Source organism: Chiloscyllium plagiosum, unplaced genomic scaffold (genome assembly GCF_037043375.1).
Source record: "Chiloscyllium plagiosum isolate Xiang-an unplaced genomic scaffold, Cpla_swu_hap1 HiC_scaffold_5, whole genome shotgun sequence".
NCBI classification, from domain to species: Eukaryota; Metazoa; Chordata; class Chondrichthyes; order Orectolobiformes; family Hemiscylliidae; genus Chiloscyllium; species Chiloscyllium plagiosum.
The window spans coordinates 91239044-91252711 of record NW_028270143.1 but is presented as its reverse complement, the minus strand read 5'-3'; the positions used below and the strand labels follow the sequence as shown (position 1 = coordinate 91252711).

The following is a 13668-nucleotide window of genomic DNA, read 5'->3' as shown; positions in this document are numbered from 1 at the left end:
CACCTATCCTTAAACACTATTTACTTCTGAAACGCAAGCTAAAATAATACAGCTTACAAACAAAAGTGGCACTGTAGTCAGGGGAGGGGTGGTGTAATGGTAATATCACTGGACTAGTAATCCAGGCCTTCAGGTTAATGTTCTGAAGTTAGGGGTTCGAATCCTACCATAGCAAACTTGAATCCAATAAAATGCAGTCTTATAGCAATCATCACTATCAATTGTTACAAAGATACACTTGTCCCTTGAGGGAGGGAAACCTACCATTCTTACCTGGTCTGGCCCAGGCATGACTCCAGTCCCATTGCAATGTGGTTAATTCTTAACTGTATGCTGAGCATTTAGAATAAATAACAAATGCTGGACTAGCCAACAATGCCCAAATGTCATGAAAGAATTAAAACAAAATTATGTATTCCAATTAAAATCCCATTTTAACCAAACAACAATGACATTTTTCTTAAAATTTTCAAGAAAAACCAAAGTCACCAGAAATTAATTGTCCAATTTCTCTTCATAAATTATTTCCCTTTCAAGGCTATCTATTCACAATTGGATGATCTTCATGAACTTATAAAATGATATTCTATGCTTAGCATGTGAAGCTGGTAACACTTACTGCCAGCCCAAAGCACCTGATGAGAACAATGACAATACATAAAGGTATTGCATTAACACAGCCAGTTTTTAAAAATTCTTCAAATAACTAAATTATTAGTTAGATTCAGCAACCTGATACTTATGATTCTGAAGAGAAAATGAGGTCTGCAGATGCTGGAGATCAGAGATGGAAATGTGTTGCTGGAGAAGCGCAGCAGGTCAGGCAGCATCTAGGGAACAGGAGAATCGACGTTTCGGGCATTAGCCCTTCTTCAGGAATGAGGAAAGTTTGTCCAGCAGGCTAAGATAAAAGGTAGGGAGGAGGGACTTGGGGGAGGGGCGTCAAAAATGTGATAGGTGGAAAAAGGTCAAGGTGAGGGTGATAGGACAGATTGGGGTGGGGGCGGAGAGGTCGGGAAGAAGATTGCAGGTTAGGGAGGCGGTGCTGAATTTGATGGATTTGACTGAGACAGGCTGGGGGGAGGGGAAATGAGGAAACTGGTGAAATCCGAGTTCATCCCTTGTGGTTGGAGGGTTCCTAGCCGGAAGATGAGGCGTTCTTCCTCCAACCGTCGTTTCGCTGTGGTCTGACGATGGAGGAGTCCAAAGACCTGCATATCCTTGGTGAAGTGGGAGGGGGAATTGAAATGTTGAGCTACAGGGTGGTTGGGTTGGTTGGTCCGGGTGTCCCAGAGGTGTTCTCTGAAACGCTCCGCAAGTAGGAACGCTCTGAAACGCTCCTGGTATGGAGGAAAGGTCTTATGAGGAAAGGCTGAAGTACTTGAGGCAGTTTTCGTTAGAGAGAAGAAGGTTGAGAGGTGACACATAAAAGATAATCAGAGGATTAGATAGGGTGGACAGTGAGAACCTTTTTCCTCGGATGATGATGGCTAGCATGAGGGAATGTAGCTTTAAAATGAGGGGTGACAGATATAGGACAGATGTCAGAAGTAGTTTCTTTACTCAGAGTATAGGGGCACAGAATGCCCTGCCTATAACAGTGGTAGACCCACCAACTTTAAGGGCATTTAAATGTTCACTGGATAAACATACGGATGAAAATGAAATAGTGTAGGTTTGATGGGCTTCAGATTGTTACAATAAGCTTTGAAACCATCAAGAGCCGAAGGGCCTAGACTGTGCTGTAATGTTTTATGTTCTACAACAGCTCACAACAGATTCATTAGGAGAAAGATACCTACTACTCTTCGTGACTACAGACCTAAATAGTGTAGTTAACTCCAAATGCAACAATGGAAACTAGGACAATTTAAATGCTGGTTAACATGGATCCTCTACAGCCCTACAGCTAACATAGAGAACTGTTCTCAACAGAGCTCAGTAAATGTAATACATTTAATAAAGATCACTGCATCGCTGTGCTCAGGTGAACTGGGAAACCAGTAATTGGAAATGAAACATGGGACATTTCAACATTAAACATTCCTCGGTTAGATAATCTAAAGTAATTGATTCTACTTAACGCATTTTAAACACAAATTAGAAGAGCATCTCTACTGGATTACTATGAATGTTTTGCTCAGCATAACAGCAATCGTCTAAATGAGGTTGACAGTTTGTCTTTTACTGCCAAAGTTATTTAAAGTAAACCTTAAACACTATCCTCAGAACTGGGATGAGACTGAAGACGTTTTCACTTATTATTTCTACAGTCAGAGGGAAATTAATTCCTTCAGTCAGGGTCAAAGTTCCAGATGGGGCTGGCAATAGATTTGCTGCACCTAAAGGTTCATTGCTTCACTTATCTGCCTTGGTATGAGCTGTACTGTTAGTTTCAAGGCATTTAGCTCATTTGCTAAGCAGAGTAAATGTAACTCTACGTGTAAATAACATGAACTGAAGAGTGATTCACAAAAGGTGATTTACAAAAAAAAGGGAAGAAAAAGCATGCTAAGCAGGAACTGGGAGGACAAGGGAGGGGAGATCAATGCAAAATTGTAGGTTTTGAAGATGGTGAGATGTAGCAAGGTGCAGGGTATTTGAAAATAGAATTAGAGTACAGGAAAAGCAACTAGGTAGTCAGATAGTACAATAATGATAATTAAAAAGAGCAGTGTTAAATAATGAAACAAACCTTAGATGTAGTTACCGAGGTTTTCTGAAGCAAGGGCACGAAGGCAATTTTAAATGATGGCTAGGATTTTAAAAGACAGGAGAGACTGATTCTTTAAAAGAAAAAGATTAATTTTCCTAGGGACTAATAACTCATGCTAATTGCCATGAGGTAATCCTTGTTACAACAGCATTCCCATGATAGATTGGAAACTTCTGGATTTGTACCTTTTTATCATGTTGATTTATTATTTGGTCATGTGGTATTCGTATAGCTAGGACTTGAGAAGTATGCAGGATGAATTGGAAGGTGTGATGGGTGAAGCTCAGTCCAGCAGATTGATGACTATTTTAATCCAAGATTGGTATTGCAGAAGTTACAGAACTAAGTTATTCAGCAAGTTAATATGCCATTCTTTCACCTTTATAAAAAATAAATTTTGAGGCAAAGAATAAAAAGTAACAAACCAATGTTAAATATTTATACATTAAGCCTCAGTTGCAGTCTCATGTGCTACTCTGAATAGCATACTTTCGGAAAGATGTCAAGGCTTTACAGAGGGTTCAGAGAAGCACCAGCGAAGAGGACCTTCAGGTTGACACGACTGGAGAAACTGGCATCTTTCTTGTTAAAAGCAAAAAAGCTCAAACAGAATAGCTAAACGGAATAGCTCATTCACTGGCACAGGCACACATATTGAATGGCCGCCTTCTGTGCTGTAGGATACCGTAATAGGTTTGAACCATCAATAGAGTTTTCAGTGGTCAGTTATCCACATGACCAGACTAATCATAAATTGAATAATATTTTTCATTGGCACAGTGAAAGCCTAAAAAAAGCAAGTTCAGGAAATATATGCAGTAGGAGATGTTTTCTTCAGTCTAGCATATAGTTGGAGCTTTATTAAGAACCTTTTAAGAACAGTCACTGTGTGCTGAAGGTGGAGAATTATTTCATTCCTTCAGTACTGACTGCAGCTAGATCAGTGTGAAACAGAAACACTGGGAAATTAAAAATTATACGATAAAATTGCTATATTCCCTGCAGCAGTCATCTTAATTATAAGATAGATTCACTCTGGTTTCACCAAGAAATTATTCATGATCTGAGCAAATTCTTTAAACAGCATGGCTTTCTACAAGAGTTCAAAAACATTCTTCATACAAAGTGATTTCACTAATTTTGTTCACAAAAACAGTCTATCATCATTAATCTACTTTGGGAAAAACTTACCAATTGTTGCAGCAAGTTCAGGGTCAAAGGTATCATCTGTGAACCGTAGTAGCAAACTGAAAATATTAAATGAATTGTCAGTCACAGAACAAATGAAGCACAAGATTTTAAAAAAGATTCAAAAACGCAGCTATCAAAAGTGGACTTTTTTCTTGTAACTTATGTAATTTCTTCAATAAGATTGCTGGGATTTAACAGGAACACTATCTTTGTAATTGTAATAAAAAGTGATATGGCACTCTAAAGCATGTTTTATAAGGGATATACAATATAAAAATAAAGTCCTACGACAAAACAAACAGGAATTGCTGGAGAAACTCAGCAGATCTGGCAGCATCTGGTGGAGAGAAAGCAGAATCGGTTGCAGTCACCATCAGAACTCAGAAATCCTGCTACAATTGCATCAGAATTAGATTAGATTAGATTAGATTATTTACAGTGTGGAAACAGGCCCTTCGGCCCAACAAGTCCACACCGCCCCGCCGAAGCGCAACCCACCCATACCCCTACATCTACCCCTTACCTAACACTACTGGCAATTTAGCATGGCCAATTCACCTGACCCGCACATCTTTGGACTGTGGGAGGAAACCGGAGCACCCGGAGGAAACCCACGCAGACACGGGGAGAATGTGCAAACTCCACACAGTCAGTCGCCTGAGGCGGGAATTGAACCCGGGTCTCTGGCGCTGTGAGGCAGCAGTGCTAACCACTGTGCCACCGTGCCGCCCACTATTGGTGAGAACAAACCTGGAGCACGATGCAGTTTTGATTTCTATACTTTAAAAATATGAAGCAAACTTTGTTTTAATTATCACCTCATGAACAGGTACACTCGATAAACCAACAAATATTGTATCTCAAATGTTGCAAAGTTTACTGTATTATTGTCTAATTATTGTAGATTTTTATTTTTATCTGCGAATATATTTGATGCTCAACTGAATGGCCACATGCAATATTTCAAGTCATTTCGCCTCAAATAACGCAATCTACCAAAATATTTGAGTCGTCATTGAATCAGAGATATACAGCACAGAAACGTACCTTTTGGCCCAATTCATCCATGCCGACCAAATACCTTAAATTAATCTAGTTCCATTTGCCAGGATTTGACCCATATCCTCTAAACCCTTCCTTCCTATTCAAATACCCAACCAGATGCCTCTTAAATGTTGTAACTGCACCAGGCTCCATCACTTCCTCTGGCATCTTATTCCATACACATATTACCCTCTGCAGGAAATGGTGCCCCTTAGATCCCTTTTAACTCTTTCCCCTCTCACCCTTAAACCTATGCCCTCTAGTTCTGGACTCCCCCACCCCAGGGAAAAGACCTTGTCTATTTATCCTATCCATGCCCGTCATGATTTTATAAACCTCTACAAGGTCACTCCTTTGCCCCCAACACTCCAGGGAAAATAACCTCAGCCTATTCAGCCTCTCCCTATAACTCAAACCTGCCAACTCTGGCAACATCCTCATAAATCTTTTCTGAACCATTTCAAGTTACACAACTTCCTTCCCACTGTAGTGACACCAGAATTGCATGCAGTATTCCAATGGTGGTCCTGTATAGCTTCAACACGACCGCCCAACTCTGACCATCAATGCACTGACCAATAAAGGCAGGCATATCAAATCCCTTATTCACTATCCTATCTACCTAAAACTGCAAGATGAAACTGCACTCCAAGGTCTCTTTGCTCAGCAACATTCCCCAGGACCTTACCATTAAGTGCATAAGTCCTGCCCTGATTTGCCTTTCAAAAATGCAGCACCTCACATCTAAATTCCATCTGCAGTTCCTCGTACCATCGGCCCATCTGATCAAGACCCCACTGTATTCTGAGGTAACCTTCTTTGTTGTCTACTACACCTTGCCAGCTGAGTGAGAGAGTGAGAGGGCTCTCTGACAGTAAATTTTATTTGAGGCAAAGTTGCATTATTATTTAAGTGATTTACGCTTAAAATAAAGTATAACAGCGATGTGCACACCCCCTGCATTACTTTTCTAATACATTGATTAAAGTGGACATCTTGATTGTCCAGAATATTTGATCAACTGGCCCATAGGTGCTGGCTAATAAAAGAAATTGCAGTATTTGCATTGGAGGCAGGACACTGAATATTGCCTAGATTGGATCCTGACATAAGAAGCTGAAGAAGTGAGACTGAACAAATTGACCCTGCGCTCTCATGTTTCAAAGAACAATAGGTGATCTCATCAAAACATACACAAGATTCTGATGGGACAGATAGCACAGAGTAGACTTAGACCCCACAATGAAAAACACAAGTCAGGATAATGGGCCAACTATTTATGGCTGAGATGAGATATTTTGTTCCCCCAAGTGACTGTGAACCTTGAAATTTTCTACCCTAGAGTGTTGTGGATGCTGCAGCATTGAATATATTCTGCCCTCTTAAGCAACCAGGAATTTGATAAGAGGAACAGAGCACAAACAACAGAGGGCCTCAGCAGCAGCACGAGGGCCAGAGGGAAAGCGAAAGAGGAAGAGAGAAAGGAGAGATAAAGAAGTAGAGATAAAGAGCAAGACACATCACTTTTACATTTCCCTCTTCAATTCTGAAGAAGAGTCACATTGGACTTGAAATGTTAACACCACTTTTCTTTGAAGAGGTTTCCAGATCTGCTGAGTTTCCCAGCATTTTCTGTTCTATAAGTAAAATTAGTTTCTTTCTTTCAAAGCATATGTGAAATACCTGGCATGCTCTAATTCACACAGTACAGAATTAGAGATCTTATGTATTCCGGCCAAAAATAAGATTGAATTATTAGAACAATGGCTTATGTTTTGTCCATCAATAAAGTTTAAGCATTTGACATTACACTAGAATACCTGAAAAGACAAAGGTTAAATTACGTAAGCAATTATTTCAAAATTCTTAGATGCACCTATGGTAGACAGTTAAAACATGGAGCTCCTACCTCCAGTTCAAATGTAGAAATAAAGACTTGAACACATATATAGCTGGCCAATTTAGTTTCTGACCTTTGGGAAGTCCCAAGATATTGTTAATGGGGATTTAGTGATGTCACTAAGTGCGAAGGAAAATGGTTACATTCATCTCATACAAGTGCGAGGCAATGATACTTGCCATTTATCAGCCCAAGCCAAGATCTCCAAGTCTTGCTGCGCTGTATCATTAGCTGAGAAATTCAGGCCACCAAACTGGCAAGAGTTGGAAAACAAAGTGACCAATCACTTAGAATGCTGAACAGAATAGTTCCAAGTGTTGTCTTATAGAGGTAGAGAGCTGGTCGTAAACTAAACGATTGCTACCATAGTAGTGGTAGCAGCCAGTCATTTTGTTCCCGCCCCTAAAGTTTGTCACAACATACAGACTGGGACAAAAAGCAACACTAGATCGCTGCTGAGGTAGCGAGTCTCATGTTTTCTTTGGAGTAGGTTTAAAATATTGGTGTCAGGTTGGTGTCAGCACAGGTCAGGCAGCATCTGAGGAGCAGGAAAATCAACGTTTTGGGCAAAAGCCCTTCATCAGAAATAGAGGCAGGGTGCCTGCAGAGTGGAGAGATAAATGACAGGGGGGTGGGGGTGGGGAGAAAGTAGCATAGAGTACAATAGGTGAGTGGGGGTGGGAATGGAGGTGATAGGCCAGAGAGGAGGGTGGGGGAGGGTAGCAAACAGTACAATGGGTGAATGGGAATGGGGCCGATGAAGGGCTTTTGACCGAAACGTCAATTTTCCTGGTCCTCGCATACTGCCTGACCTGCTGTGCTTTTCCAGCACCACTCTAATCTAGACTCTGGTTTCCAGCATCTGCAGTCCTTGTTTTTACCTAGTTATTTTAACCCTACTGCGAATCATCTTGCAAGGATGCCTGTCTTGAAAAGTTTTCCTCCTCAATCTACAAGAACCTCAGTGAGTCTCTCTCACTGCAACCCCCAGGTCATCTCATCTGCCCTGAAGCTCTTCAACACCGCCCTCATGACCTGTCCTACCTGCCTGCCTATCTTCCTTCCCACCTATCCACTCCACCCTCCTCTCTGACCTATCACCTCCAACCCCAACCCCACCCCCACTCACCAACTGTACTTTATGCTACTTTCTCCCCACCCCCACCTTTAACTCTCTACTCTGCAGGCACCCTGCCTCTGTTCCTGAAGGGCTTTTGCCCAAAAATGTCAATTTTCCTGCTTCTCAGATGCTGCCTGACCTGCTGTGCTTTTCCAGCAACATCTTTATCTTGATCTTCCTCCAAGGTGGTGTGCACTGAAAAGATATTTCTTCTATCAGGTGCATTGGCTCGATTATGACATGCAGTTCCTGTTTATGGAGTGGATGAGTCCTTAGAATTTCTTCCAGGAATTGCCTGCCTTCTATTTGGACCTGATCAAGGTATGGGAAATGGTCACCGCCTAAAGGGAATGGCAACTGTCACAAGGAAGCCACTGCTTAGGTGCAGGTTGCTCCATCAGAAAGTGTTGGTGGTTCGCAGAGGAGAAGGCTATGAATGCTAGGCACTTGTTGGAGGCAGAGCAGTGGACTGGATGTTACCAGTGTAATTGGCAGCGAGAATGTCAGTCAACATCCACCACATTGCCTGAGCCATCCAGAGATTCCTAACTCTACTACTCAACCGAGAATGTACAGGGAGTTGAAGTGGCTCAGGCACTGCCATGAGCTTCCAGATGAACTGACAGTAATCTGTCTGGAATCTGATTCTGGTCCCAGATACCAGTCCTCCTTGGTATGTGACGCCCCACGATTTGAACTGTCTCAGGAATTTCCTTTATGTCTTTCAAATGGCATGGATGAGATTCCTGAATGCACTGTTGCTGCACACACTCCACTTCCTCACCTTTGTCTGACACTTCGGTAACCTTGATTTAACATTTTACCTTCTAGCAGTGGCGATCCCAAGTGGAACACCCATTGTAAGACTGTCTTTTCATTTTTCATCAGGATCCCAAGGTGGAGAATGTTGCATATGCTATAGGAAATTTAAAAAGTTCACTGGATGCCTAGCCATACAATGTTTTTGCGGCCTAGAGGAAACAGTATTCCATGTTTACGTTGAATGCTTCAATTGAGGTTTAGGTTTGTAAATGGGCTGCTCTTAAACGTTTGGTTGCACTTCCAGCCCTCGGTCTTAATCTCTGGGCATGCTGTACAGAGGTGCAGGCAGGTTGGAGGTCCTCCTCGTGGTCCAATCCAAAATGATCATCAAGACGTCCAAACAATGGCATGAGTCGTTGTATCCAACTGTCTGACCCCTTCTAATATTATTGCATTAGTGCTCAGGTGCCTATTGAGGGGGAGCAAGTAGTGCCCACTGGCACAATGGAGGTTTTTAAGTGCCAGTGGTTCCCCACAGGGCCTGGGGTACATCATCAGCCCCAGAGACGACATCAATCTAATTTTGATAAGCTTCTGTTACTCATTTTACTTTTGTTATAGTGCTCCACAGAGAGATAGTTGTATGAAGTTTTTATTCGGAAAGTAGATGGCGGATTTATCGGGCAGTACTTTTACAATACTGTGTTCAATTATGGTCTCCCTGCTATAGGAAAGATGTTGTTAAATTTGAAAAGGCTCAGAAAAGATTGATAAGGATGTTGGCAGAATTGGAAGATTTGAACCAAAGGGAGAGGCTGAATAGGTTGGGGCTTTTTTCACATGAAGCATCAGAGACTGAGGGGATGACCTTATAGAGGTTTATAAAATCATGACAAGCATGGATAGGGTGAATAGCCCAAGTGTTTTTCCCAAGATAGGGGAATCCAAAATTAGATGGCATAGCTTTAAGATCAGAGAGGATAAAGTGAGGACTGCAGATGCTGGAGACCAGAGTTGAATCCTGAAGAAGGGCTTATGCCCGAAACGTCGATTCTCCAGCTCCTCGGATACCACCTGGCCTGCTGCGCTTTTCCAGCATCACACTTTTCAATTTAAGATCAGAGAGCAAAGATTTAAAAGGGACCAGAGGGGCAACTTTTTCAGAGGGTAGTATGTGTACAGCATGAGCTGCCAGAGGTGGAGATGGAAACAGATACAATTACAACATTTAAAAGGCACTTGGATGGGTAAATGAATAGGAAGGGTTCAGAGGGATATGGGCCAAATGCTGGCAAATGGGAATAGATCAGTTTAGAATACCTGGTCAGTACAGATAAATTGGATTGAAGGGTCTGTTTTCATGCTGGTTAACTCTATGACTCTATCGGAGTTACCATTTTGTGTGTATTGGGCAAAACAGGAAATTTTCCACATTATCAGATAGACGCCATTGTTGCAGTTAGACCAGAATAGGCTGGAAACCAGATTCTGGATCAGTGGTGCTCGAAGAGCACAGCAATTCAGGCAGCATCCAACGAGCAGCGAAATCGACGTTTCGGGCAAAAGCCCTTCATCAGGAATAAAGGCAGAGAGCCTGAAGCATGGAGAGATAAGCTAGAGGAGGGTACAATGGGTGAGTGGGGGGGGGGGGGGGGGGGGGGAGGAGAGAGAGAGAGAGAGATGAAGGTGATAGGTCAGGGAGGAGAGGGTGGAGTGGATAGGTGGAAAAGGAGCTAGGCAGGTCGGACAAGTCCGGACGAGTCAAGGGGACAGTGCGGATCTGGAAGTTTGAAACTAGGATGAGGTGGGGGAAGGGGAAATGAGGAAGCTGTTGAAGTCCACATTGACGCCCTGGGGTTGAAGTGTTCCGAGGCGGAAGATGAGGCGTTCTTCCTCCAGGCGTCTGGTGGTGAGGGAGCGGCGGTGAAGGAGGTCCAGGACCTCCATGTCCTCGACAGAGTGGGAGGGGGAGTTGAATACGCCCCGTAGCCCAACATTTCAACTCCCCCTCCCACTCTGCCGAGAACATGGAGGTCCTGGGCCTCCTTCACCGCCGCCCCCTCACCACCAGACGCCTGGAGGAAGAACGCTTCATCTTCCACCTCGGAACACTTCAACCCCAGGGCGTCAATGTGGACTTCAACAGCTTCCTCATTTCCCCTTCCCCCACCTCATCCTAGTTTCAAACTTCCAGATCCGCACTGTCCCCTTGACTCGTCCGGACTTGTCCGACCTGCCTAGCTCCTTTTCCACCTATCCACTCCACCCTCTCCTCCCTGACCTATCACCTTCATCTCCTCCCCCACTCACCTATTGTACTCTATGCTACTCTCTCCCCACCCCCACCCTCCTCTAGCTTATCTCTCCACGCTTCAGGCTCTCTGCCTTTATTCCTGATGAAGGGCTTTTGCCCGAAACGTCAATTTCGCTGCTCGTTGGATGCTGCCTGAATTGCTGTGCTCTTCCAGCACCACTGATCCGGAATCTGGTTTCCAGCATCTGTAGTTATTGTTTTTAACCTGGGAAATGGATCCAGCAATCTGGATCCATTGCCAGGGTCCATAGTCTTTGCAGTCACCAATGCCTTCAGGCTTTCCTTCACATTGTGTGGAGTGAATAAAACTGATAATATGAATTTTGGGTTTCAGCAGGTTAAGATTAGGTGCTCGGGTTTGCCGTGTTGCATGTTTGATGGCAGATTTAGAGACATGAGCCAAAAGGCTTTGAAGATATGGGATTGTCACTATCACATTCGGATTGGGGTAGATTTGGGTAAAGGGGATAAAGTATACAGATATGTCAGTATAGATACTGTCAGTATTGTGTTAGGGATTAATATTTTAACAAAGACTGGGATAATTTAAGATTCGATAATTGAGGTCAAGTCTGGAGTTTAGGAGATATGAAGAAATAGTACACTGGCTGCAGAAATAAAATATTATTGTTCAACTGAAGCACCTGCAGAAGTGACATTTACAAATCAACGGGCGAAAACTGGACGCTGAGCTGCTGCGTCAGGAAAGCCGAGGCCTACAGCTCGGTTCCAGAAACCGGAGCCCGAGAACCACCCGGTCGAACCAGCAAGAACTCGGCACCGCCTCACCTGGACTTGCCGACGCCGCTCTCGCCGATGATTAAGATCTTGAGGGTAGTCAGTATGTCCTCGTCCATAGCGCTCAAACAGCCCGCGATGTCAAACCCACCCACACTGCTTTACGGCACCTCCCCTTGACTTACAAAACCTCACAATTTACGGCACGATTAGCGCTTTCCCTGCCCCCTAGCGGCAATGACCCGCCCCCGTTACGTCACCGTGGGTTACGGAAAATGATTGCCACAGACATTAGCCAATCAGAGGGAGGTTCTTGAGTCCGCCCCACTCCAGTCTAATCTGATGCCGGAGTCCCATTGATCACTCAGCGGCTGTTTCCCATTGTCATTGAATAAAAGTGTAATTTGGACAATAAAAGAAATATCATGAGCTTCAGCTAGTAAACTATTCTTTCTCCTGTAAATAAAATAAAGACGTTGTGTAATTATCTTTTGTGTATTTTAATATCTTCATGAATATTTATATTTGAAGCCCTCTGTCCAGAAATGCATAAACATCAAACTGGATATTTTAATTTCACAACAATGCAGGGACAGAGTTTTTCATCTATCTCTGTTGAAATGTGAAAATCTCCAGCATAGTTGGATAATTAATTATATAAGCACGATTTAGATGTGCCAGTGTTGAATTGAATTGAACTTATTGTCACGTGTACCGAAGCAGAGTGAAAAGCTTTGTATTGCGAGCAGTACAAGTAGATCACATAGTTAAATAGCAAAGATAAGTAAATAATAAGTAATATTGGCAAAAACAAAAATACAGGGACAGGCGAATGTTAAGAGTTTGTGAGTCCATTCAGTATTCTAACAGTAGGGTAGGAACTGTTTCAAAACTGGCTGATGCGTGTGTTCAGGCTTCTGTACCTTCTCCCCGATGATAGAGGTTGTAGAAAAACATTGCCAGAGTGGGATGGATCTTTGAGAATGCTGGCAGCCTTTCCTTGACAGCGGGCCTGGTGGATGGATTCTATAGTTGGGAGGTTGGCCTTTGTGATTGTCCAGGCCAAGTTCACCACTCTCTATCGCCATCTCCAATTTTGAATGGTACAGTTGCCACACCTGGTAGTGACATATCCCGACAGAATGCTCTCAATGGTACACCTATTAAAGTTGGCAAGGATATTCACCGTCATGCCAAATTTCCTCAGCTGCTTTGTTGATGGGCCTTTGTAATCAGTGCGTTCACATGAAGAGTCCAAGAAAGCTTGTTGTGGATGACCACTCCCAGGAGTTTGACACTCTCCACTCGTTCCACCTGTTGGACTCGTTGGACTGGAGAGGATAAAGTTAAAAATCACACAACACCAGGTTATAGTCCAACAGGTTTATTTGGAAGTACTAGCTTTTGGAGCGCCACTCCATCAGGCGATTCCTTCATTACTCTCCTTCATCTTATTCTCCACAACCACCTGATGACGGAGCAGTGCTCTGAAAGCTAGTGCTTCCAAATAAACCTGTTGAATTATAACCTGGTGTTGTGTGATTTTAACTTATGTAAACATGTAAAATTACTTTACATGAGTATTTCACCCAATAGATTGATGCTGCTGTTTATGTTCCACACAAAGTCTCTTTTCACTCTCTTTGCACCACACCAACATATCCTGTCTACAGTCTTGTAACAGCTGAGTAAGAAGCATTCCTCATTTCAGAGTCAGAAATTTGTTACACAAGCGCAAAACAAATAGAGGGTATTGCTGAAAGAATGACATAAAGGTGGTTGGGAGAATATTTTGTGTGGACATACCAATGCATCATGGATCATTTGATCTGTGCATTTTTATTTTATGATTCGATGTAGTCTGTAGAATTTATTAAGATGCA

General features: G+C 42.9%; 1 protein-coding gene across 1 annotated transcript in view; it reads right to left on the bottom strand.

The window, feature by feature from the left end:
* Positions 1–11969, bottom strand: part of rab18a (RAB18A, member RAS oncogene family) — a 44213-nt gene extending 32244 nt beyond the window's left edge. Inside the window, exons 1-2 of the mRNA XM_043690511.2 lie at positions 11837–11969; positions 3908–3963 (exon numbers count right to left, since the gene is read on the bottom strand). Of these exons, the coding sequence (XP_043546446.1) occupies positions 3908–3963; positions 11837–11904 (124 nt within the window). The 5' untranslated portion in view covers positions 11905–11969. The remainder of the gene's footprint in view (positions 1–3907; positions 3964–11836) is intronic.
* Between the last annotated feature and the right edge of the window lie 1699 nt (positions 11970–13668).